This window comes from Eubalaena glacialis, chromosome 16 (assembly GCF_028564815.1).
Source record: "Eubalaena glacialis isolate mEubGla1 chromosome 16, mEubGla1.1.hap2.+ XY, whole genome shotgun sequence".
NCBI classification, from domain to species: domain Eukaryota; kingdom Metazoa; phylum Chordata; class Mammalia; order Artiodactyla; family Balaenidae; genus Eubalaena; species Eubalaena glacialis.
In genome coordinates, this window is record NC_083731.1 from 436,514 (window position 1) to 462,724 (window position 26,211).

The 26,211-nt window shown below is 58.5% G+C and overlaps 1 protein-coding gene across 10 annotated transcripts in view; it reads right to left on the reverse strand.

Annotated features, from left to right (window-relative positions):
• TFDP1 (transcription factor Dp-1) overlaps positions 1–26,211 on the reverse strand; it is a 31,236-nt gene continuing 5,025 nt past the window's right edge. For 3 of the 10 annotated variants that reach the window (XM_061170872.1, XM_061170871.1, XM_061170873.1), the window contains exons 3-13: positions 15,983–16,049; positions 11,104–11,210; positions 8,330–8,451; positions 7,152–7,317; positions 6,692–6,835; positions 6,107–6,175; positions 5,704–5,855; positions 5,109–5,275; positions 4,049–4,127; positions 2,721–2,861; positions 1–1,152 (exon numbers count right to left, since the gene is read on the reverse strand). In XM_061170872.1, the coding sequence (XP_061026855.1) occupies positions 1,008–1,152; positions 2,721–2,861; positions 4,049–4,127; positions 5,109–5,275; positions 5,704–5,855; positions 6,107–6,175; positions 6,692–6,835; positions 7,152–7,317; positions 8,330–8,451; positions 11,104–11,210; positions 15,983–16,049 (1,359 nt within the window). In that variant the 3' untranslated portion in view covers positions 1–1,007. Of the gene's footprint in view, positions 1,153–1,219; positions 1,235–2,720; positions 2,862–4,048; positions 4,128–5,108; positions 5,276–5,703; positions 5,856–6,106; positions 6,176–6,691; positions 6,836–7,151; positions 7,318–8,329; positions 8,452–11,103; positions 11,211–15,982; positions 16,050–26,211 lie in introns of those variants that run through there. The other 7 variants (XR_009697524.1, XM_061170874.1, XM_061170875.1 and 4 more) reach the window with 7 other exon arrangements.

Below are 26,211 nucleotides of genomic sequence, written 5' to 3' on the forward strand. Positions count from 1 at the left end.
TTAAACAAGTCAAACAATTAAAGTCTCTTTATTCCACAAAATATTACAGAAAAGTTTGTTTGTGTTCCAATAAAAAGACTATTATTTTAGAACAGGCAGCTAACAGCAACTGTGCAGTTAATGGTTCTTGGTGAATAAGTTTTAAAAGAGACTACTGCCTGTCCTGAAATTCCTTTTTCTTTTTATAAAAAAAGAACTATTAAAAATGATTGACAAATTTTGAGTTAAAAAACTGTTAAAACATTCTCTATATTTAATTTCAACTTTATAATAGATTACAGGAAGATGCTTACGAAACAAATACAACATTTGTTTCAGTACATGTCTTTAAATGACAGACTTATAAGTATGTAAACAACTATATAATAAAAGTTCCCAAACGCTGCCTGTAAGAAATCAGGCAAATTTTACTATAAGCAATAAACCATTCCAAGCTTTCAGACAGTTTCCATAGCTGCACCAGCATGGCAGTAAACTTTTACCAAACCAAACAAACAAAAACCAAAAAGAACTTCGCAATTCGTTGGCTGCAACACAGAGCAAAACCAAAGTAGAAACCCGATGGAGTCACGCAGTCAATATAATTTAAGGGAAATAAGGTCGTAATAAAACGTCGAGAAGCAGAGCCTCGCCATCTGCCGGTTCCGTGGCGCCTCCCCCTCGGCGGCTGCCTCGGGCCCGCCGGGCAGCAGGGCCTTTATCTCCCTCGGCGTGGACGGAGCACAACGTCTCCAGCAAACTCGGCAAGAACTGTGAAGGGGCGAAATGAACTCTGAATTTTAAAAAAACAGCAAATGAAAACACAAAATCCGAAAGAGTAAAGAGAGGCCGTGCGTCGGCATCAAACACTCGTCAGGACCCCGCAGAGAACGGCGCGTTGCTTATCGGCGGCGCACGCCGAGCCCAGCGGCTCAGCGAGCTCTTCTCGGGAGGAGGACGAAAGAAACAGACAGACCCCCGTTCACAGACGTTCTCCTCCCCGGACGCGTCCCTGGAGCCGACGGGGCTCAGTCCTCCTCCTCGTTCTCGTTGAAGTCCTCGTCCTCGTCATCCTCCCCAACGTACGACACGGGGGTCTCCACCCGGGACCCGCTGTACTGCGACCCGCTGGAGCTCGTGGCCAGCGCCCCGTCCGCGCCGTTGGCCAGGTCACTGCAAGGACAGGAGGTGTCAGTGGCCGCATCTGCGGCGCCAGAGACGGGCCGGCGTCCCCGGGAGGTCTGGGTGTTCTCAACTACACGAACAGAAACGGAAAACCTCACCCACGTGCAGCACAGAACCCAACACTCCCGAGGCTGACCTCACCCGTCACACCCCCTTCACACATCACTACTGGACGAGGGGCCCCGGCAGGGCCCCGACACTGAGTCCTCCCCATTTATCATCACGTCGGAAGCGAGAATCAGGCGCACCAACCGGAAAAACCCCGAGACTCTCCTCCCAGGCCTCCGCCCGTGACTTCCCTGACCTCCCTGAAGGGTGGGAGCCGGGGAGTAAAGGGGCACCCAGTGAGCGTGTGCTGGCGTGTGCGTGTGCCCGCTTGTGGAAACTCCGTCCCAGACCCCACCCTCAGCTCCTCTCGCGTCCGTGCTGAGCCAGGAAGCTGAGGGTGACGGGCGCGTCTTACTGCAGCCTGCGCCTCCAGGACGGCCCCGAGGACCCACGGCTCTTGCAGGTTTTATTTTTTGGAATGCCACCTGACGAGGGTCCCTGGGGCGGGCCCAGGCGGGGACCACGAACCCAGGGGGCAGAGCTGCGGGGCTGGGCTCTAGAGCAGCCAGAGCTGCCCAGCCCCGCGCCCCTGTCTTCAAATGGGTCGCTGGAACCCACCTGCGTTTGCATCACGCTCCTGGGAGCCTCATCCGGAAACACATGACAACCTCTGGTTGCCACAACTGGGGCTGGGGGGTGCTAGCATCTGAGGCCGAGGGCACAACCCAGTGCCTCACAAGGCATGGGCAGCACCCACAGCAAAGAGTGGTCCGGCCCAAAATGTCAACAGGCCCGCAGGCGAGACCCCGGCCTAGAATGGAGGGGCTTTAGGAGCCGGAATCCTGGGCAAAGACCCCCGGCTTCAGCCACTGCCCGCGTCCCAGCACAGCGCACACGAGACGCGGAGGGTCAACTGTGGTCAGTTACGGTCCCAGGGCACCAAGGGGAGACGGCCACGCCCACCGCGAGGGGAGGGAAGGCGACGTCTCTTCTGAGCTACAACTTGCCCAGGCACCATCACAAGTCATTCAGTGTCTTCATGTCTGAGCTGAACAGCAAGGGAAGGTCCCGAGGGGACCCCGACCTAGGGCTACAACTTGACACAGGTCATCCAGGCTCCAGACTCGGAGGAGGCCTGTCTCCACGCGGAGACACAGCGGCACCCCCGTGGGGTCCTCACAGCATCCTCTCTGCGCCCGACCTGTGGCCTTCAACTGCTCTCCACAAAACGGAGGAGCTTATTTGGTAAACCGTGAGTCTGTTTAAAGATAACAGGACACGAAAGGGTCAGAACCACCCTGGAAACGCGGCCGTGATACACTTGAATCAGACGGCACGGGGCAGGGGGAGGGCGATGACTGAGTAAAAGGGCTCTCGTCCCGCCACGTGGGTCAGGACCCTGAGAGGCCGGTGGCACCACCGAAGCCCCACAGGCCACAGCTGCACAGATTCCTAACGTTAAAGGTGTTTTCCCGTTGGCAGAAAACCACACGCATGTATCTTAATACCTTTCACTGGTATTTATTGACGCTGCTCTTCGACAAAGTAATCCCACATCTGGGAAAGCCAGCCTGGCGACCAAGCCAGGAAGGGTGGAAAACTGAGCCATCAGGCTGCTCGTTGCAGCTTTTCTTGTAACTGGGAACCACCTAAATGTTGAACCAGAGGGCAGCTCAATAAACAAAAAGGGCCTTTGTAAAAACAGCGTATCCACCACTAGGGTCAGTATCTCTTCTGAAATGGTAATGGCTGTGCCTCCCTCTTTAGCAAACCTGACATGAGCCTCTGAAATTTAATCAATAAAAAGAATTTCTTAAAGAGGAACATTTAGGAAATACCCAAATTCCACCTCTTGGTATAAGCAGTGTTCAGATTTTACAGACTGGGCTACACACACAGCGGCAGATTCAGAGTTAAAAACGGAACCAACCTCAGTCAAAACCCAAACAGGTGCAGACACCCTGCGGCCTCCCTCAGCCCCGCCGAGGTCGACACAGACCCCACGGGCGCTGGGACCCTCACGGGGCGACCCCGCCCCTCCCTCAGGGCCACACTGTGGCCGGGCCAGCGCTGCACGGGGACCAGAGGACATGGTGCCCGCAGAGCCCCCTCGAAGGTGTGCACACGTGACTTATCAGTCAATTCCATTTTGTTGGACCTACACTCTACTGATTTCACTTACACTTTAAGAAACTGAACATTTATTGATATTTAGAATTGATATAAATATGTATAACACATAATACTACACAAAAAATAAAACGACTGTTTTGTCACTACTTAACGTTGAAATTACTTTACATTTATCTTTAAAAAACTAAGACAAACCCTGAGGCCTGACATGGTTCTGCTCCGTGGGACTGCTGAGTCAAAAGTCAAATACACATTGATTTAAATGATAAAGCTCCTTCGATAATATAAAATACATTCAATACACAGTAACGTGAAAAAAAGGAACAATATTATATGCGTATTGTGACTTCAAGTGTGTTAAAAAAACAATTAAAAAAAGAGATGGAGAAATAGCCTGTCACTCAGGCTGCCGGCCGTGGGGTTCAGGTGGCTTTGCCTGCACTTCACTGAAGTACTTTTCAAAGAAATAAAAACCATGTACTACTTTTAACCTTTAGAGGAAAGAAACCAATCAGAAAAAACAGATCTCCTTTGCACAACGGACAAGCTCTGTGGGGCGTCCGGAGTGGGGGGAGGTCTGCCCTGCACTGGGAGCCCCGTTCCGAGCGGCTGAGCAGCGGTTGTTCACACACGACTCCGGGTGTCCCGCTGCCAGGTGACAGTGGCCCCACCAACCCCAGGCCCCGCCGGGGACAGCAGTTACCTGGCAGAGAGCCTTGTGCCGTTGGCAGTTGAAACTGCCGACGTGACAAAGACACCGCCGAGTGATCCCTGAGCCATTTCTGGAAAGAGAAAGAAAAGAAAGCAAATTTCACAAAGCAGAGACCGCAGGAAACAGGCCCACGAGCTGAGACGGGACGGCTCTCCAGGCAAGGCCCCTCGGGCCGCCCAGCGCCACGCCCGCTACCAGCCAGAAGGCAGCCCGCTCGCTGGGCCCGGCCACCAGACCAAGCCTCGCGAAGACAGCACGGAAGTCCTCCCTTTACTTCTTTGAATCGGTGCAGCCACTGACGACGCCACCACAGTGCCATGGAAGGGCAACTGTCACCATAACTCAGAGGCGGGACCCAAGGGGAGAAAGGACCTATGTCGACCCTCGTCCTGGACGCAGCTGTATCGCCAAGAACGGGGGCCGGAGCGAGGGCAGCGGGGGTCTCACAGGGCAGCTGCTGGCATCGAGAGGGGGTGGGAGGCGCCACTTTCACTGGACGCTCTGAGGCCAGACGCCCACTTATTCTGAGCCGCTGGGAGCGCTCAGGGAGTAAATCCACACCAGAGGCGCAGGGGCTGCTTCTCCTCTCTCACCACAAAGCCCTTCCCCTCGGTGGCTGGGACCCCCCAGCTCAGCCAAGGAGCCGGCAGAACGGATGCCGGGGACCCAGCAGGCACCCCACACCTGCCGTCGGGGGCAGGCCCAGGGCTGCCAAGACGACACTTTTCTCGGTCACTTTGCTGCAGTGACTAAGCCACTCCCTGGGGTCGGGTCCACGCCTGCCACGCTCCTCACAGACCTGGGGCCCTACCTGGAAGGTGAGGTCCTGACGTAACACCTGCACCGCGTGAACCACACGGCTCGGCCTTGTTGCCACCCCCCACCCCCCGTGTCCCGAGGGGCCACGGCCCCGCCAGATGGCGTCCTATGGCTGCCGCACCGGCACCCCACAGCCTGCCACCGTCCCACGCCCCATTTGCCTCTTCTCTGGGCACCGGGCGGGAGCCAACCCCAGCGGAGGGGCGGGCGTTCCGTCCAGGACGGAGCGGACCTGTCACGTAGGGTTCCAGCGCCTTCGGCACCAAACTTCTCGCCACCTTCAGGTCGTCGGCGGAGCAGCTCCCGGACTCCAGCCCGCAGGCCATCCCCATGCGCTTCAGCACCTCGATGTCATCGTGGATTTCAAACGTGTTGTCAAAATTAAACAGGTACTCAAACCTCGAGGAGAAAGTCACCGTCAGAAGAGCGCCGTCTCCACGACGGAGTTGGACACCTGGCTCGGGGGCCCCGAGCGGGACACCCCACTCACCCCAAACCTCCCTCAGCCACACAACCCACCAGCTCAGAACCAGCAACCAGGGAGCGCGGGCGGCACCTACGCAGCCCGGGGCTGCCGGCCGCCCCCAGGACGCCCCAGGACGGGCCCCGAGCACCGCCTGCTGTCCTGACAACAGTCCTCCTTCTCAAGGAGACGCAGTCAGGGAAGCGAGGAGGACCCCTGCAAGGTAATGACGCTGGAAGACCGTACTTGGTGGCTGCAAGTGAGACACGCAGCGAATCAACCAGACGGGCCACCTTCTCTCCGCCCCCCCACCCCCCCGACCAGGCGTCTTCAGGCGGCCAAGGCCCTTCCCACCACGACCTACTTGTCGTTGGAAATGCTGCAGTCGATGACCGTCTTCTTGCTGGTGTTCACGATGATGAAGGGCAGGTGGATGACGGAGTTGGCGGGGGGCGGCCGGCTGGCCTGCTGCTCGGCCTGGCGGTTCCTCTGCACCAGGTTCTTAAAGGCGATTTGCTAAAAAGATGCACGATTGACGCGCACCCACACCTGCCGCCACCGGCCACCTAACCCTCCCTGGGCGTCCTCAACGGCCCTGCCCGGCCCCCCCTTAGAGACCAGAGCGGCCGGGGACGCAAGCCCCAGGGAGCCACCCAGCGGAGAACACATGTCCAAAACCCAAACACGTGGAGGGGAGACGACGGGGACACGGGCGCCCACGCCACCGAACAGCAATCACGCTGCCTCCACGGCAGGCGCTGCATTACCTGCAGGATAAGTTCCTGGAGCTGCGACTGTTTCTGCTTTATTCTTTCCAGCCTTCTCTGTCTCTCCACCTTCAAAGACAAGCCATCGACATAAAACATCACCAAAACTGATTTCCACAGCGCATTTTAAAATCCAAGGCAACACAGGGTCACCTAGGAAAGGTCCTCGCCGAAAACATGTGCCCTGGGCCTGACGGTGGGGAAACAGAAGAACCTAGAATGCGGCAGACGCTGCGGGCACAGGCCAGTTTCTCTTCATCTCGAAACCACACAGCCTTCTTCCATCTTCTCATCTTCCGGACACGGCTATGTTATCCTTTTAAAAACCCCACAAACTGGGATGCAGAGTTCACCCACACTGGGGGCACCCCCCCGCCCGGACTGGGCCGACTGCCCCACCACCAGCGTCTGCAGCCCCAGACGGACGGAGGGTCACCGTCAAGTGGGAAAGCACAGACGTGATCAGGGGCTTCAGGACACGGGGACATCTGCCCCCCACCGCCGCCCAAGACACTCAGCAGGGGCCAGTGGTGCAGACGACAGACGCCTGCTAGGAACACGTGGCGGCCGCAAGGCTGGAGATACCTCCAGGTTCTGACACTCCTGGGCGGAGTTGGTGGGCAGGCCGATCCACCTGATCTCCTTCTTCTCCTTGGAGATGATGTTCATGGCCATCAGCACGTTCAGGGCGTCGTAGACGCGCCGTCTGATGTTCTTCTGGTCGTAGGCCTGGCGGAGACGGAGGGGGTTTCCAGACGGCCCAGAACCCAAACACACCGGAGGCTGTGCACCGCCCGCCCCCCGTAAGGCCCCGCTCAGCCCGCCGGGCCAGGCAGGGGGCGTCGCCACGGGGAGGCGGCCGACACACGGGGCCGGAGCTGGTGCGCGCCGTGGAAGTGCTGGGGACGCTGGGGCATCGCCACACAAGCGGGTCAGGAAACCTTTGGAAGCGTTTTCAGAACTTCTCCGCGTGTCTGAGGTTGTTCCAGACACGGACAGCGGGCCGGGGTGCCCTGTCCGCCAGCCCCGCCGCGCACACACTCACCGACTCGTTCGGTAAGATGTGGTTGTCGGCAGCACTGAACTCTGCCACCAGCTCATCCGCCACCTCGTTGTAGGACGTGGTCCCCTTCCGCTGCACCTTCTCGCAGACCTTCATGGAGAAATGCCTCAGCCCCTTACCGTTCTTCTCCCCTTTCCTGTTACGCTTCCTTCAGAAACACAACAGAAAAGCAGCGGCCTCAGCATACAGCGCCAGCCCAGGATCCAGACCCGCCGCCTAGGACTGGCGGGCGCCTCGAGGGGGTCCCGCGGGCTGTGCTCAACGGAGCAGGGACGGGAGCCTGGCTCCGTCTCCCCGTCCAGGGACCCCCTCCTTCCTTTAAAGGCCGGAGAACAAACTTAAGTGGCCGGACCTTACATGTGTATCTTCAACTCTCGGGAAAAGTGGGGCACATGACCCAAAGGGCAGACCCCAGGACACGCCTGATGTGTATCGAGACGCCAAACGCTGCTTCTCAAAAAGATGTCGACCGACATCAGGAGTTATGGAAGTTCTGCTGCAAATACAGGAATCTGGGGGCAAACGTGAGCCGGCTGAGATGAGCCAGTGCAGACACCCTGACGGCCACATGGCAGCCGGCGCCCAGCGCTGAGGCTGGGGCACTTCCCCTTGGCGGGGAGCCCCAGCGTCTGACCTTCCTGAGTCGCCACAGCGAGGAAACGGTCGCCCCAAGTTTCCAACTGACGAATTTCGGGAGCGGATGATTTTTGCTTTAGAACCAATACAGACACGATTCTACAGCTTTGTTTTTGTTTGTTTTTAGGGAAAGTTGCACAGCTGACCTCTGAGTAAAATCGCTTTCACGTCACTTTGCTTTTGGAGGAAAGGATCAAAGGAACAGGGTGCTGTGGCCGTCACACAGGGCTGTCCCCATGGCCATGTTCAGCTGTTTAGGAGAAGCTGCTGTGAGACCCGCCACATTTATTGGGGTTCGAGAAACGGTACTTTCTGGTACAGACAGCGCAAAGTGTGAAAGTTACCGCTGCGTTAAGAAGCCAGAGCCCACCCCCAAAACCACAGTGGAGCCACCACCCCCAAAACCACAGGGCGGCGTGGTCCACGCATCTACTCCGGGCACGCGCTGGCCAGTGCCCGGTCCTCTGGCGTGCTGCTCGGCCACGCAGCCAGAGGCTGGGGGTAAATTCTAGGCAAGTGCTCACCCGGCAGACCAAGGTGAGGGGTCTGAAGGCTGGTTCTGGGAGACAAAGTGAGTGTTAGGGGTGTGTGGGCTTCCTACCACGATAGTGTTTGGCGCTGCAGGTCTCTGAGGCGTACCAATTACCTACAGTCAAAAAAGACAATTCAGAACAGTCAGAATCTCCCACACACGATGCTGTCGCTTCATCATTTCTCATTACCTACAGCCACCGCTGAGTTCCATTAACCACAAAGGTTAGAGAACAGTCACGTGAGCACCGAACGGGGACACCTGGAGCCCTGGGCAGCGGGGGACGCCCAGCGGCCTGGCCTGGAGACAGCTCCAAGTGGGACCCCCACGTTCCTCTTTTACTTCCTTTCCTTTCAATGACACATGACAGGATAAAACTCTATGCTTCAGCGGTGCTAAAATGAGGCCCAAAAATGAAGAAAAAAAGGAACGCAGGGCTAGCAAGGCTTGCTGCAGTGCCCCACCAGCCCACCCAGCCAAGCGGGGAGCCCCGGGCCACCCCAGACAGCACAGGGCGGAGGAGAGGCAATGGCACCGGGGCAAAGGCAGGGGTCCCGCCGCCCCCAACACACAGACACCCGTCCCTGCACAGAAGGCCTGTCTTCTGACACCAAGCACTCAGAACTCTGGTCCCATCAATCGACAGTCACACATTAACGGGGGACACGGGGACACTGCCTCATCCAGCCAAGTAAAATTCTAGCTTCCCAAAGATCTCGTGCCCGACTCAGGAAACCACTCAGAAGCACCGTTTCCTGGTGACTGCACGGGGACGTCGCCGAATGTGTCAGCACTGGGTCCCCAGCACTGGGTGCGTGGAGAGCAGGCTGCGTCCGGGCTATTTTAAGCGGGACACCCCCGCTAGTCTGCTGCTTAGTGGGATAAGGGTTACCTGCCGTGGCCCTGGGACAGCTGACCTGGCACACTGCAAATTATCCCTAAGCCCAGGTCACCTGTCAATGTTAATGATCCACAAACCACAGAAAGAAAAACAGCTTAGCTGAATTTCATTCTTTTAATTCACGTTCTCAGTGTCACGATAAAGCATCGTCACAGTGTTTCTCAAACTGTAGGTCACTCTCATCCAAAAGACATGAAATCAAATAGCAAGTGCTCTGGAAAGTGAAACAGGATGGAAAAGAGGATGAATCCCCAGAGGTGAGGGCCTCACGGGTGTGCGCTGACGGGGCCCCGGGTCTCGGTGGGAGGCGCATGCAGCCAAAGCCCATGGTCACCGGCTCGGGAACCTCGAGACCCGTCCCTCTCAGCACTCAGCCCGCTACATCCTCAGGAGAGCAGGCCCAGGACACCGGCCCAGCCCTGTGTGGCCCGCAGAGGCCAGGCCGCTGCCGCGCCCCCCAAGAGGGGTGCCCAGCCTCGGTGTCACTGCCCCAGCAGACACAAGCGCCCACTCCACCGTCCACCCCTAAGGACACCTCCCGTGGGTTCCACTGTTCTGCAAGGAGAACACAGCACCAGGCACACAGCAGGCGCCCAACAGGTGCTCACTACAAGGGCAGCCTCCTTCGACAACACGACAGGGTAGCGGGGAGCACACCCTGGGCCCATGGGCCACTCACTGCCCACAGCCTCGCGGAGGACAGCGCAGGTTTTCTCCCCTCACTCCCCTATTTTCACTATTTCCCATGGACTTCCCTCCTGTGGGAACCTGCCAGCTCTTCTGCTTTTAGCCCTCTGTCTGTAGAGATGGGCAGGCACCTGTGGCAGGCCAGCTTTAACTCTCACAACTGGGATTCTGGGAAGAACACATTTCCATAACTAGCTCGGCTCCGAGACGGCTTGGGGCAAGTCAGCGGTGGAACTTCAGGTTGATAAGCTGAAGGTCGGAAAGGCACCAACAGAAAACTCTTCACGTTGGTCTTCCTCCCAACTATTTAAACTGGTACTAACGACAGAACTGTTGCTATAATCACCGAGCTATTCTGAGGCGTGACTGTTCTAACATAACGCACAGTACCTATAAAATAAAATGATGTGAATTATAACTTCTATCAAAAAGACATTTATTGAATATCTGTGATGTGCCCAGTAAGGCCTATGACTCCCACACACCATGGCTTTGAAAAATCACAGTGATGCCGCTGAGCAAACGTGGTCACAGTTTACTGACGGGGGTGAAGCAACGGGAAGCAGTCACACAGCTGCCCGGGGGGCCGCCTGGCGGGGCGTGGGCAGCAGGTGCAGGTGGGCGGTGAACGCCCCTCCTCGCATGGCCCCGTGGAGCCCGCGAGTCCCGTCAGGAAGGGAGCCGCCAAACCCCACCGGTGGGAACTGACGGGCCGGTGGGAGTACTTGGAGGAGAGGCGCCTGGCACAGTCCCAGGAGCGCAGACCCGTCTCTGACCCCCTCCCATCGGCCAGGATGGGCAGGGAAGCCCCCGCCCTGTAGCGCCTGACGGCCGGCAGGGCCCTGACCCCACCGTGAGGCCCGCACGGACACCAGTCTCGTGTCCCGGGACGGCAGTCAGCCCGCCCTGAGGAGGGTCCAGGCCCGGGAGCAGCCAGCCCTCGGGCCGCTCTACCCGAGCGCACGCGTCACCCCAGGAAAACACCGTCAGGGCAGATTCGGGACCAGCGCGGCCGGCGGGGAAGCTGCCCTGGCCTGGCCGGGTCCCGCCGTCCAGCGGCACACGCAGGAAGGCCCAAGCCGGGGGAGGACACACGGCACTGGCCACGTGCTCCTGAAACCCGCGGGCACAGGAAGGGAAGCCACAGGGCCAACCGTGCACCACCCTCCCGGCCTTACCACTTGCTGAGCGATGTTGACATTGGACTGTCCGAACGTTTTTGGCAAGAGCTGCTTCCCAAGCGTGTTTACTGTGGAGGGATGGACAGCCACTAAGGACACCACACCTGCAACGCAAGGAGACTAGAGGTCACGCCTTTCCTGAATTGAGGCTCAGAGTGTCCGTGTCAGGATGACGGTGCCCCTCGGGAGATAGCCTCACTGCCCCTCTTACCGTGTTAGACCCACGGTCCGCTGCGAGCACCGCTACTAAGCCCGATTCTCAAATCTGAGGCGGCTGCAAGCACGCTGCTGCTCTCCCTACAATGACCCCTACCCACCCCTGTGCCCTCGCGTCCAGGGATCGGGGGCTCCGGTGCACCCAGGCCGTCACCAACCTACCCGACCCCTGTGGGCTGTCTGCCCACCAACAGAATGTTCTGGTGGGACCACAGGCCCCGAAGCCAATAGCTCTTAAAGTCTGCAATTCTAAGACACTTACAGAACTTCACAGTCGGAATTAACTTGTATTCCAACACCTCTGTGTGTGTTTGCAACCTGGCGTAGAAATCTAACGATCTGCCTTTCCTTGAGAAGTAGAATCCGTTTCTGTTTCCAGGAAGAGTGACTTGTAAGGAGCTACCACCTCTCTAAACATTCAGATAACCTAACACAGAGGCGGGGAAACACCTCAGCGGGGACGGAAACTTCCCTCCCCTCAACACAGGCCTGCTGAGAGCACTGTGTGCCCAGCACCAGCCTCGGCCCCAGGGGTACAACAGTGAACCCCCTGCCCTGCTGACACCAGAGGGCACGCGTGCCCGGGGGAAACCGGCAGGCGGGCCCGGGTGCACGAGCATCCTGGAAGGGCCGGAACGGTCTCAGGTGAAGACATGGATTTCCAGCCCCACTTGAGGGAGGGAGAAAGCCCCCTGTGGACAGGACCCCCTGGTTCCCCTAAAGCGCACGGGCTCCGGTCCCCACAGGGTGGATGGCGGGGGTTCTATGGGCGGGGAGCCTTGCACCAGGCTGCCACCGGAGGGCGTTTTCCTTCACTTCCACCAGGTTCAGCAAGAGGGAGAGACATGGTCTTCCATCCGGCCTGGTCTGAGGTCTCATTTTTGAACTCTTCACAATCCATGCATTTTAAATAAACTTCTTCAAATTCCAGTAAACAATGAATTTTGCTGCTACATATGAACAGTGAATAATTTCTATTAACCTAAGCTGACGAAGACAGATATGCATCCTTCAACTGCCTAAATATTAATATTTTTACCAATCAACACCAAAAAAATTTAAACTATTGGCTGTAAGCAAAATAGGTTTATCTGCCTTGAGTTTTTTATATCCCTCTAAAAATAGAGATCTGTATCTTAACAAAAACAAATATTTAAAAAATTGTTTTAGATATGAGAAACATATTTTTTTAAATTATTTATTTATTTTGGCTGTGTTGGGTCTTCGTTTCTGTGCGAGGGCTTTCTCTAGTTGAGGCAAGCGGGGGCCACTCACTGTCGCGGCCTCTCTTATTGCGGAGCACAGGCTCCAGACGCGCGGGCTCAGTAGTTATGGCGCACGGGCCTAGTTGCTCCGCGGCACGTGGGATCTTCCCAGACCAGGGCTCGAACCCGTGTCCCCTGCATTGGCAGGCAGATTCTCAACCACTGCGCCACCAGGGAAGCCCAAGAAACATATTTTAAAAGACAAAACATTATTCTGTTTTGCACTGAGAGATTTAAAACACACTTAGGCAATTAAACATACCACTTTCAGATTTATGTACAGATGAGTAACTAGTAAGTTTCCAAAAGTACGGAATTGGTTATTTTCACTAAAAAGAGTAACTTTTTTTTCAATTTGGAAATGATTCCGTTTTCAACGATCTGTGAGCGCGGAAGCTTGCCGGGTCAAAGCCCACAGCAGCTGCCCGGCAGGGCTCCCGGCGCTGGCCTTTAGAGCCCATCTGTCCGTCGTTACGCGGAGGCCACATCCACGGAGGGCTGGGCGGTCACCTTGCCGCTGGCCTGCAGGTCTGGCTACAACACCCAGCCGCTACCCGGGCTCCCACCTTTGCCCAGCTCGGGGTTGTGGGGGGGGACTCGGGGGTGGACCAGGCCAGCCCCTCCTCACCTGCACCCACGCCGTCTGTCCCACCCCGGGGATCTTCCCCTTGAGTGTTACTGTGTGAGAAACGCTGCAAATAGGAGTAATTATTTTGCAGGCAGCCTTATGCCAGTACACAGCATGCACAGAATAACGAGTATCATTTCACTGTCTCTGCCGAAAAGCTCCCCACTCCACCCCGCCAGCAGCTATCGCACTCAGAGCGTTCGCTCCGTTTTCCACGCTTCCCACACACACCCACGCATCCAAGAACAACTTGAGTGCTGTTTGCGGGCCTTTAAATCTAGAAGATAGTACATACTGTACATATTCTGCAACTTTGATTCTGCTGTTTTTGAAACTGATCCACAGAGAGATCTAGCTGACTTCCTCTAAGGCTGGGCCAATTCCATTTTAATATCATATAACGTGTCTAACTATACAAACATACAATGTAATATACGTAATACGTGTTCCCGGGGCTGAGTGCCACTTCTCCAAGGGAACCTGGGTCCCAGGTGGCCTCGTGCGTCACGGGATTCAGCCCAGCACTGGCCTGCGGCTGTTCCGTGGCGCGAGTACACGCGTGCACACCCCAGCACCTTCTCCCAGGTCTCTGACAACTGTTGACTCAGTTGAGATTTACCACTTTCGGTCAACATCCGGCATGGAATGGTATTTCCCTTTTGGTTTAATCTGGCCAGAGAAATCAGAATGCTTTACACATTTTCCTAATAAAGGTGCCACACACAACCCATTTATGGGGGCGGGGGCCTAACATCTCGGCCACAGGGAGGGTTAAATTATAACACAAGCTAGGAATCTGCTCCCTAGAAATAACATTGCTTTAGCCATAAAATGTACTACAAAGCCTTTCTTAAAGGAACTACCAAACAAAATATTTTCAAATATAACATTATGAATTGGAGAATTCCTTTAAAAAAAAATGAGTTAAGAATATATACTGTCTGACTTGTTATAACCATTAACAGAAAAAGGATTCTAAAAATATTACATAGTTTTATAATTAGTAACCATATCATTAATATCTATAGGTTTTAAGATACCTTAAGTATGAAAATGTGAGGTTTAGCGTTTTCTTGAGAATAATTTTAAGCAAACATTTAAAATTTTCCAAAACCTAATGTTTGCAGAGTTACTATTTGCCTGCCATGCTACAAATACTCTGTGGGCTAACGTGGCCAAAAGGGTCAGGACAAGGCGGCCACTCTGCACGCTGGGTCTTCCCAGCCCCGCCAGCCGCTGGCGTCACTGGCACTGGAAGAGCCCGGCGGCTTCCTTGGTTCTCAGGCATCAGCGAGAGCTGCCCTCCTGGGCCATTACAGCGGCCACACCCACCCACGTGGACACGCCACTCACGGGCAGGCCCTGCGGGAGCTCCTCCGTGGATCAAGGTGCAGCATCCGCGGGCCTAGGGCACCCTCTGGCCGTCTTGGCACCCTGACCCCGGCCACTCCTGGGCGGCTCCTCACCACGTCCTGGGGAGCAGCCTTCCACCTCCTTGAGAACCGTCCCCATCTGGAACTTCCTCTGAGCACCCCCCCTGCCCCATGGGGCCTCTGTGGGGAGGGGCACCTCGCCCTCCTCCAACAGGCCTCCCAGCAATAGCGAAGCCGGTTGAGTTCACCCTGCGGGGGTGTGTCTGGAGGGCAGGTTCCGAGTCTCAAGAATCGTAAAGTGACACCAAGCCTCCAGCCACGTGTCACTACTAAGTTCTCACCTCTGCTGCCCGAGAAGCCCGTCCTCAGGCTGAGGGACAGCGTGAACCAGAGTGACCCGCGTCCCCAGAGGACGCCCCTCACCAGTGAGATGAGGACCCGCCCTGGGAAACAGCACCTGCCGGGAGTGGAAGATGGTGGCCTACGCGCACCCGGTACTCGGGTGCCCAGAGCTGCCATCAGGCCACAAAAGGTGGCACCAGATGTTGCTGGGAGAGGACGACGCAGGTCCCAGGACACCACGTGCATGGACACCAGGTGTCAGATGCTCTCGAGGAAACGTGCACTTAAACACACATTTACGTCTTCAACTACACCCTTGGGTACGATCAGCGTTTTTTTTCAGTGAACACATATTATTTGTGTGATGAAAACTTTCCAATTTGAGAGGCAACAGCAAGCGCGACGAAGGCAGACACAGATCAGAGGAAGGAGGGCCCTGCAGCTGTGGCCCTGCACGGCACGGCCTGGTCTGCCAGGCATCACAGGCCAGCACCTCGAGGTGGGCGTCCTTCTGACCCAGCAAATCCACATCTGGGAAACCGGCTCAAATACACCCACTAGCAGGCGTCCATCCCGTGTCCGTACAGGAAGGAAACTGCAAAGCTTGGGGCCCCTGGGAAGAGGGGCTGCAACGACCCGCCCCACCCCCTCCCCTCAATCCCAAGGGTGCAGACAGACGTTGAGGTCCATTCAAGACACACCGCGGACGAGGAGACGCCGCTCTCTCACGGGGGCACCACGCACCCGCAGGTTTGAGGTGGGCTTGATGGGCATCAGCGTGGCTGCCCTGAGGCGGAAGGAATATCCGTGACCTGCGCTGTGTTCTCTTCCTCACACTTTTCTACTTTTCCCGAATCTCTGCACATAGCACGCAACTTGCAAACCAAAATAAACTGGGGCGCTGACCCCGGTCCTTCGGGGGCTCCAGGCAGGCAGCTCCCCAAGTGGGGCTCCCATCGCTGACGGGGGTCTTCACGTCAGGGGAACTCACACCCACCCCACGCTGAACACACTCATCCCGAGACGCGCCTTCCCGAGACGGGCGCCCTTACCTTTTCCAGGACTAAGGTTCTGGTCTATGAAGACCTTGAGTTCCCCGTTGGCTTCAATTAGACCGGCCTGCGGGGGCAACAACAACACAGTGAGGAGGTGTGGGAGCGCGACAGGCAACCCAGCAACCCGCCGCTCGCACACCTCGCGCACGCCTCAACGGGACCTCGCGCCCCCACGCGGCCGCGAGGCCCGGGGGCACGTGCTGCCCCACCCACCGTGATCGGCTCGTCAGCAGCGGGGAAACGATCCTTCCAGCCTCTGAAGCTCAGCCTTTGGGACCCTGTGCAACACTCCCCTTAGTTATCAATTAAGTCGCATGTCATTTTACACTTGGGGTCAGCGACGCGTAACCGCGGGTGGGCCACTGGGAAGGCAAACTGGTGCTCTGGCCTGACAACAGCGCCTTTGGCTCCGTCAGAGCGCCGGACACCGCGCTCCCAGCATCAGGACAGACCACCTCTGTGCACGGGGGGGTGTGGGCCTGGGGCCCGGGGCGCGTCCGTCCCTGCCCTTCGCGGTCATGGGGCCGCGGGACGCACCCAACACCCCCCAGCACCCCCCTCGTCCCGGGGCGACCAGAGGGACACAGGGCGGCGCCTCACGGTCAAGCGCGTTTGGGGCACCAGCACGACAGGCCGCTGAACGGAAGGAGCGTGTGCCCGACACGTGCGACCACGGAGGGCTCGGAGCACCGCCCGAACTGTCACAGGGGCGGCCTCGGGCGAGACACGTCGGGGACCTGGACCCCCACGGGCCAGCCACGGCACCACCCTGCCCGCCCGCGTCAGGCCCGCGTGGCAGCAGCTTCCCACGTCTGAGAACCGGCGGCGCTCCTCTGCCCGCCGAGCGTCAGGAGGGGCGCCCGCAGCCACCCCCTGGACACAGCGGCCCTGCTCGGAGCGGGGCCCCAAATCCAGCTCTCCCGACCGGGCCTGGCCGCCAGACACAGACACGCGTGCGTGTGCACACACAGACGCACACAGACACACATGCAGGTAAACTCACACACACACCAATGCACACCACACGCTCACACACGCTCACACGTGCACACACACAGCAACGCACACCTCGCACGCACCCGCAAGAGCCAGGTGTGAAAACAAAAGCTAACGGAGACCCTGCCCAGCGCCCCACGAGACCGGCTGTGGAGAAGCCCACCTCAGCCCTGCACCGAGGTGGGGCTGGGCGGGCATGTCCGTGAGGCGCTCAAACGCACGCACGTCCCCCGCGGGTAGGCGGGGGAGTCCCCCGACCTGCTGAGGCCCCAGACAAAGGCAGGCCACACGGAGGAGGGGCCACCTGCCAGCCGAGCCCAGCAACGCCCTGTGGCCGTTTCCTGACCCTCCGATCCCACCCCCAAGAAAACGAGGGGACCAAGTGCCTGACCACGAGGACCACGGCAGATCACGGCTGCGGAGCCCGCATCTCACGGGTCCCAGAAACGCCCCAGTAACGCAGGCTCGGAGCCCCAGAGCCCCAGAGCAAAGACCCGCCATGGCCAGGAAGGGCCGTATAAGGACACGCACCTGACAGAGGCGAGAAGGGAGCCTGGTCCCCCTCGCCTGGACGGCAGCACGAGGCAGGGGGCCCCAGGCCCCCCGCCCTTCCCTCCAGCTTCCGTGTCCCCCGTCCTGCTCCCCCAGAGCTGAATCCGCGTGGACGCTGCAGCCGCAGAGCAGAGACCCGATGCGGACATGCTGGCTGGCGGCTGAGGAGGTCTGCCCACCCCCGTGACGAGGCCAGTGCCCGCAGGGCACGGGGGCAGCCCGCCCTGGGGACCAGCGTCCCCTGCACCGAGCAATGCCGCTGCCCCTGTCGGCCAGGGACCCGACGCCCGCGGCCTGCTCGGTTCTCACGCTTGGCCCGCAGCGACGTGACCCACGATCGCTTGGCAGCTCATGCCCAGGAAGCCCTGCTTTGGGGCGCTCGCCCCCACCCCGGACGCAGGGCCCACCCTCTGTTCCTCGGCCGCAGGCTCTCCGCAGCGGCTGCCCGACCAGAGCCGACAGGCATGGCCGGTCCCGCAAACTGCTGAGGGTGGGGCAAGGGGCCACCCTTCTCTGCCAGCCCCAGCCTCCCACCTAAGCCAGGGGGACCTGGACCAGGAGACGCACGAGACACGAGGCACATGGCACACAAGCTCTGAACCAGAGCCAGCTCCGCGGCGACACTGCACGGAAGTGCCCTCCTGACCCTGGATGCCACGCCGCCTGCACCCGCCGCGCGGCGCTCCCGAGCCTCTCACGCCCCAGCGAGGAGCCAACGTGGAGACGTGGCCGGAACCCACGGCAGCACCTGCGTCTCCCACCGGGCTCTCGCTGGTCCCCTCGCGGCTGACAGGTGAAGCTCACGTCTGGGCCACTGCAAGGGCCCCCCACGGGGGCCAGCTGACACCCCGTGGTGATGTCACCCAGAGCCACGGATCAGGCTCCGCCGCCTCCAGAGAGACCCCCAGAGCTGCCGGGTGCTCGGCCCTGATCTCCCAGCAGGGGCTAGAAGCCTGTGACACCCGACACCCGACTGAGGCCCAACGGCCGGAGGTGCCCATCCCTCACACGGACGGCCACGTGGACGGCAGCCCGCACCCAGCCAGGCTCCCAGGCGCAGAAACTCCCTCTACTTCCCAACACAACGTGTCAGCATCACAGAGGAGACACAAGCTCACCTGCCCGTGAAGGAAACCGAAATACCTGAGAAATCCTTCCTTCAGACAACCTGAAGCACAGCAACGCGCAAGTGTGCCGCCAGCCCCGAGGGACCCCCTCGCTGAGCCCGGGGGGAGCAGCCTGGACCTGGAGCCTCAGAGCCGAGCGCCGGCCTCGGGGGACCCGCCCTCACCGGGGACCAGGGGGGACCAGGGACTGCGGCCCACAGCGGGGTCGCCCCTCCTCCTGTGCTGCTCGCTCGGGGTGCCGCCTCCCCCCCGGACGCCGCCAGACCCGGGGACAGACCTCTCAGCAAGGCCACCCGCACCCGACCCTCCCCAGCTGCTGGGAGAATACATGTTTGCTGTCACTTTCAGCCACTGAATTTTGGGGTCGTTGTTCCCACCCAGAGATGACGGTGGTTACAGGTTTCCTCAGAACATAAAGTGCTGCCGTTCACCCTCCGGCCTTCACTTCGGGGGCAAACCTCACAGCCGTGGGCAGCCGCGGCCATGACCCCTGGATGTGACGCGACCGCAAACCATCAAAGACACGCGGTCACAGCCCAGCAATTTACCAGGTTGCCTGACCCCAGGAGTCCTTTCTGAGGGACTAAGTGAGCGACATCGGCCTCGGGTGGGCGGGGGGCAGCCACAGTAAAGCAGCTCAAGGTGTCAGAGCGACAGCGTCAGAGCAGGACAGACCCTCGAGGTCACCCCGCTGCCATGACGACTGCGACTCATATTTCTAAACACCAGAGACGCTGCACACAGACGTCCCCCATCAACCCCGCACCCAAGGCCCCTCTCGCCCGGCTCTGTAGGAAGGTGACAGAAGTCGTCTGTGGGCCTAAAGACGACTCAGGCCGACACCCTAGCCCGCCCCAGGCTCCATGTCGGGACAGCATCTCTGCGCCACCCCTACCCTGCAGGACACTGCACCAGAGCAGGTCAGACCGCGGACAGCGCAGACCTCGGGAGAGGGGCCGGTCCATCCCAGGTACGCGTGGAGTGGTCGTGGGCATCGTCACCCACAAGCCACCCTCCACCCCGAGTCTCGGCGGCAGCCTTTTCTAAAACACCCGCTTAAGGAGCAGGAGCCCCAAGGGCAGCTGGGAGTCCAAGGAAGGCCTCGGGGCCTCTCCCTGCACCTCGCAGCCCAGAGGCTACGACCTCAGGGCCTTGACAACAAGCATCAAAACACAGGTGGCGCTCTACCTTTAAGAGGTATTTCTGAAATTGCAGTTAATTGGAACGTAAGTGCTCTGGACTTTCTTTCTGACAAAATCTTGATATTTAAGATGCAAACCTGGCTTCCTCTACGGAAATACCATGCTGCTAAATCCATTACATGTAAACCAACAACAAAGGCACTCATTTGCCATAACTAACCTTAATTTTTCTTAGAAAAACCATATTCAGCCTTTTGTGTTCGTATTTAATAGAAAAAGTTGGTTACTCAATTTTAGTAGGTAAAGCTATCCCATTCACAGTAGCAATAACGGTAAAACACGTGTCCCCAAAACACGTAATGCTGCTAGAAAGAGCTGAACCAATTAAGAACGAAAGCTGAAAAGTTGACAACTACTTTACTTAAACTAGCAAACCTTCCTAGTGCCGCCACCACCACGCTCCAGGCTTGAGAAATGCAAAGTGGGCCCCGCCCCCCCGCCCCCCCCCCGCTCCCCCGCCCCCCCCCCCCCCCCCCGCTCATCACATGCCCCCAGGAGGCGTGACCTGGCCGAGCCCTGCGGCATCTCCCCCCACCACCCCCATCTGCCTCCGCATCACCTCCCGGCCTACTTCACTGGACCTCGAGGATTCCGCACACCCCAGGGCCCGCCCACCGGGGAGGCTGTGAGCAGGGGGCTCGGGGCGGGGCAGGAGGGAGGGCTGAGGGAGCCAGTTTGCAGGCACGCACCCCTCACCTCAATAACCACCTCCTGACTCATCCTGAAAGGCTGTGGCACTCCCCGAGCCGCACGGGCACACCCAGCGCATCAGTGCTGTCACGGTGACAAGACAAAAAGACAAAATCCATCATCACTGGCCCTCGTGGAAATCATTAGAAAACCTAGTCCACAGCATCCTGAACAACAGCACTGACGCGCGTGCAAGCGAAATATTAGGTCCTTCCACCACAGCGGTCACAGGAGCAGCCCTAACGTAAAAGGAAACGGACCCCGAAGAACACTGCCCGCCTCGCCGAGGGACACGCACCCTGTGAGCGAGCCAGGCCCCCGCCTGCGGGGCTTCGCGCCCTGCCCAGTCCCCTCCCCCGAGTGCGGCCTGACCTAGCGGCCAAATCTGCAAAGGCCAAGGCAGGTCACAAGGGGCCAAGTCGCCTGCCCGCTGGCTCACCGCCCCTCCCACCTGTGTCTTGTGTCCGTCTCTGTCTCTCCCCATCTCTCTGTCTCTGTCTCCCTCTGTCTTCTCGGCCCCCTCACTTGCTCTCAGGATGTGAGGGTGACAAGCAGCCCCTGGGGGCCTCGGGGACCATCGAGGACACCTTTGGGTGCCGTGCTCCTGCTGCAGACGCCACGGGTGACAACACTGCTCTCCAGGTCCCTAGACTCTGGGTGACCTGCTACGGAGCTGACCACAGCCACCTGCCACGGAAGGGCCACCACGGAGACACTATGAACCAAGGAGGCCGGAGCACCAGGGCAAGGGCTGAGGTTCATCACGTGAAGAAAGACTCCAGGTGGAGAGCACAGCTCGGGAGGCTGTGCCTGGAACCTCAGATCCAGCTCCTGCCACAAACAACACAAAACAGGTGAGACCAGCCCCTGGCGCTAGCAAGGCGGTGCAGGGGGAGCTGCCTGAACGGGTGAGGACCCAGGGCCACGGCCACGTGAAACACCGCACGGGGTCCCGGTGGCAGAGTCCCTCCGGGTCCGGGACCAACGGGGAGGCACTCGGGAATCACCGTTCAGTGTTTGGGGTATTTCTCTTCTTTACTTGTTTGCATTATTTTTTGAGGTACAGCTGACGTACAACATCATACAAGTTTCAGGTGTAAACGGTTCTCGCCTTCGAGAGACACGTCCTGGAACGTTTGATGCCACGACAGTAGGAGTGTAACCAGTCCCAGGGGAGGCAGGACGGTGGGACAGCCCTGAACCGAGTCACTCGGGACGCGACAGGGATGCGGGGCCGTGCTGACGGCCCCTCCACCCCTGCACACATTTGAGGTGGCCCACGAAGCCTCCTCTAATCATCCACGTTCATATTTACCAACATGAAAGCGTCCGGGACAAACCCGTGGAGAAAAACAGCAGGAACAGAACGTCCGAGAACATTTATGCAAAGCCATGTAACGGACGTGTAAGTTATTCCCAAAACAATCTGCAAAATCTAACAGCAAGGCCACCCTGCACTGCGATTTCAGATGACTCTTAACTTTCTTTCCGACTCCCCATGGATTTTTAAATAAACCCTCTACTTCCGTAACTGGGCGAAACATAACGCTACTGCCGCTTCCTCAACAGAGGATCCAGAGGCTGGGACCCCCCCCCCAGGACCCCCCCCAGCATCCACGGAGAGGAAACCAGGTGGCAGCCAGAGCCACTGCGGCCACGGCCACAGCGAGTGGCCTGAGCCACAGGCAGGGCAGCATCGGCCACAGGTCTGGAGAGGAGACGGCCGGCGAGCGCCAACACTTCCCGCACCAGGCCCAGGGCCCGTCACCAGTGGGGGTCACACTCACAAGGCCCAGCGGGCTCCAGGGATCGGGGGACGCAGGTGAGGCAGGCGGGGCCAGGAACCGGGGTGAGGCTGCAGAGTTCAAGTGAGACCCTGACCCCCTGCCGGGATGCTGGCCACTGTCCCTGAGGGGCACACAACCGGGAGGCAGGGCACAGCCCAGCCCGCGTCTTCTCCTTCCTCCTTAGGGGCCCTGACGCCCGGCTCGGAAATGCCAGGGCTCCAGGGCCTCCTGTAGGGCATCAGAGCCCCCACGCCCCCAGAGACCCACGTGTGAAGGAGCGCTTCCCCCCACTCCGCCCCCAAGCTGCACCCAGCGCCACGCAGATCGTTTAAACCATCACCTTCCACCCACCAGAGCAGGTGCCACCCCACTCCCCAGCCCCCAACACCAGGTCCTGGGTCTCCCGTCAGACCCGGGAGCCCCGTTCCCAGCCTCACCCGCCCTAGAAGGATGCGGCCTCTAACCCATGATCTGACCAGCCTCACTCATCACGGCCAGAAGAACATCAAATTCACTCCACAACAGGCGCAAACGCAAGACTGCCCTAAGAAAACGTGACACGGCTCCAAGACAACTTCTAAATACCTGCTTACGTCCTGCTTTCTGGCCTTTCTGTAGCAGATCTGCAGGGGCTAGCCCTGCTGCACCCCCTGCCAGGCGACGGAGACTAGGACCCCGCCCATCAGCAAGTCGCCCCCAGGGGAACATGATTTCAGGTTCTTTAGGACCAGAAAGGCTGACCCAATGGGCGGGCTTCTCCCCTTCCCCAAAGCCCCCGAAGCCTGTGCTGGGTTTGCCCCTCGTCTGCTCTCCTACCCACTGTGGCCGGCCGCAGCCCCTCAAGGGGAACCCCGTCCCCCGACCCAGTGCAGCAGGCCCTTCCCCCCAACAAGTCCCTGCTGCCCACAACCCACGGGCACGTCCACACTGCAGCCAGGGGGAGGAGGCTGCACAGGAGGAGAGGCAGGGGCCCCCCTGCACCCCGATTCTGGTGGCCTGGGGCCCCTGCACCCCATCTCTGGCAGCCTGTGGCCCCTGCACCCCGATTCTGGTGGCCTGGGCCCCCTGCACCCCATCTCCGGCAGCCTGTGGCCCCTGCACCCCGATTCTGGTGGCCTGGGGCCCCTGCACCCCATCTCCGGCAGCCTGTGGCCCCTGCACCCCGGTTCTGGTGGCCTGGGGCCCCCGCACCCCATCTCCGGCAGCCTGTGGCCCCCTGCACCCCGGTTCTGGTGGCCTGCGGCCCCCGCACCCCATCTCCGGCAGCCTGTGGCCCCCCTGCACCCCGATTCTGGGGGCCTGGGCCCCCTGCACCCCATCTCCGGCAGCCTGTGGCCCCTGCACCCCGATTCTGGGGGCCTGGGGCCCCCGCACCCCATCTCCGGCAGCCTGTGGCCCCTGCACCCCGATTCTGGTGGCCTGGGGCCCCCGCACCCCATCTCCGGCAGCCTGTGGCCCCTGCACCCCGATTCTGGTGGCCTGGTCCCCTCAGCTGCGCTAGTGGGTGTTCACCCCCAGAGCTCTGATCAGATCTAGATGCCATCGATTCAGCATAAGACATTTTCACTCAAACCCTGATTTTTCTGAAATGCAAATGAAACAACATAAAGATAAGACCCACGCCAGGTACTCAAGTCACCAAGACCAGGAAGCAGAGAACCAGCCATCGTGTAACAGCTGAGGCCGAGACCACGGCCCCAGAGGGGCAGGAACACAGACCCGTGCCGGCCTCGGTCACACTGCACCGGACGACAGGGAAGCAAGAACGTTCAGACACCTGGAAACTACCTGTTCTTAACATGAAACTTCCAGGTGTGAACTCTGGTGTGTTCTCCATGGTGTAGCCTGAAATGATGGTATATTTGCCACTCGTGCTGACGACAGAAAAACCAAATCTTAACGTTTTGCTGTGAAATGACGACAAAGCTTTCACGAACATCCTTAGTTTCTGGAGTGGATGCAAATCAACAGGAAATCGACGCCCGAATGGAGGATGCAGCACAGGGCATGTTCAATTCACAATGAAACATGATGTTTTAAAAGGAAAATATTCAACCTCTGAATCAAAAAATGCAAACTAAAACAACGCAATTTAAAACCTCACCCATCAAATGGAGCAAGTTTGTGGGTTTTTAAATTCTCAAACTTGGTGTTGAAAACGGGCGGTTAAAATGGGCTCCGACAACCTGATGGGAGTAGATGCGACCCGGCACGCCCGCCCCGGGAAGTCATCTGAGGACGCCTCAGGCACGGCGCACACGTGTGTGAGCGTCCACACGCAATTACACTGCCAGGAATCCGTCCTGGGTTATCACTGTGGATTTGTGCAAACGTGAGAAGACTGAACTGGAAGCCACCAGAATCCCCACGGCTGGGGCCTGGGCACGGGGGACACAGCGGAGGGGCTCTGCCGAGTTAACCCAGCCCCACCCCTTCGGGACCCTCCGAAGACCCGCGCGTCAGGCCACCACTCGGCTGTGTTCACTTCGAAGTGCCCACTTGTGCCGCTTATATTTGTTATTAAATGCGTGGAAAAAACTGCAAACAATCTAGGTCGCATTCAGCGTCTTTAAACGTCCTCTACGTCCTCCCTCCATCCTGCAGAAATCAAAGCTGGGCCTTATGGGCTATGGTTTATGCAAGAAACGCGAATCGCTGGACCCGTTCGCCAAGAAAGGGCCTTCGCTCTACAGCGAGGGGGCTGGGAGGGCGAGCGTATGTGTTTGAATTTTACAAGATGAGTTTAGGAATGTATCATTTTTTATTATTTCCCATTTTAGGTCACTTTTTCAGCAACTGACCACCTACGATTCCCCAACATGTCAAATAAACGCACAGCTGCTAAAGATGACACAGGAGAAAAGAAACCCTGACTGGGGGAAACGGCGACAGTACATGGACGTGGACGGGGTAGACGTGGGACGCACAGAACGTTCACACGTGGGTAAAATACACCTTTGCTATGTACGACTAAGTGAAGATCCAACAGGAATAAACTACAAACCCCCAACAATCCCTCTCAGATGCTGGCTGGCAGATGGCTTCATTCTCTTCTTTTCATTTTCCTGGAGCTTTCCAACTCTGGCACAACTAACATTGCGTTTACGATCACGAGAAACATTCCTTGAACTTTTTCAGTAATTCACACTTGTTCCTTGTGTAACTTCTGCTAAAAGGAAAACCCAAGGTTTGTGACAGAAAAGCCTGCTGGTGCAACGTCAACCAGCAAAGACAAACTCACGGCTGCCACCGAGAACCCCCGGGGTGGCGAGTCCTCTGCGGGATGGACCAGGAGGGGCCGGCAAGTCTGTCACCTGCGACTGGACAGGGAGGCAGAGGGCAGAGCTGCATGGCCGGTGGCCTGGTCCACAGGCGGAATCCCACCCCGGGTATCATCCAGCGAGTGCTCCGTGTCCCTGTCTTGGGCCCTCGGTGACACGAAGTCATCTGTCGGGACACCGGGGTACAGGTGTCAGGAGGTGCTGCGTTTCAGGGCCCAAGGGAGGCCCAGGGGTTTCATTGTCAAACCAGAATCCCCTTAAAACCTGGATCCTGTGAATACAGGACCTTGATGGACAGAGTCCTGAGCTCAAACAACAGAGGCTGAGAGAAAGAAGTCCAACTTCATCCTGGACCCTCGAAATCACGCGCAGCACATCTGCTCCGGGCCCAGACAGCGCCACGGCCGTGGAGCCACCACCGGCCGGCTCCCGTCCAGGCCCGCGCAGTGTAGACAGACTCCGTACCGGCCGTGCCCGTCTGAGCAGAGCGGCCGGGGCGAGTCCCACCTCCACCTGGGCCAACGCGGCGCCACACTGCAGAGGTCTGGCCCTCACGCCAGGAGTGACCCAGGGCTGCGGCCCATCCCTGCT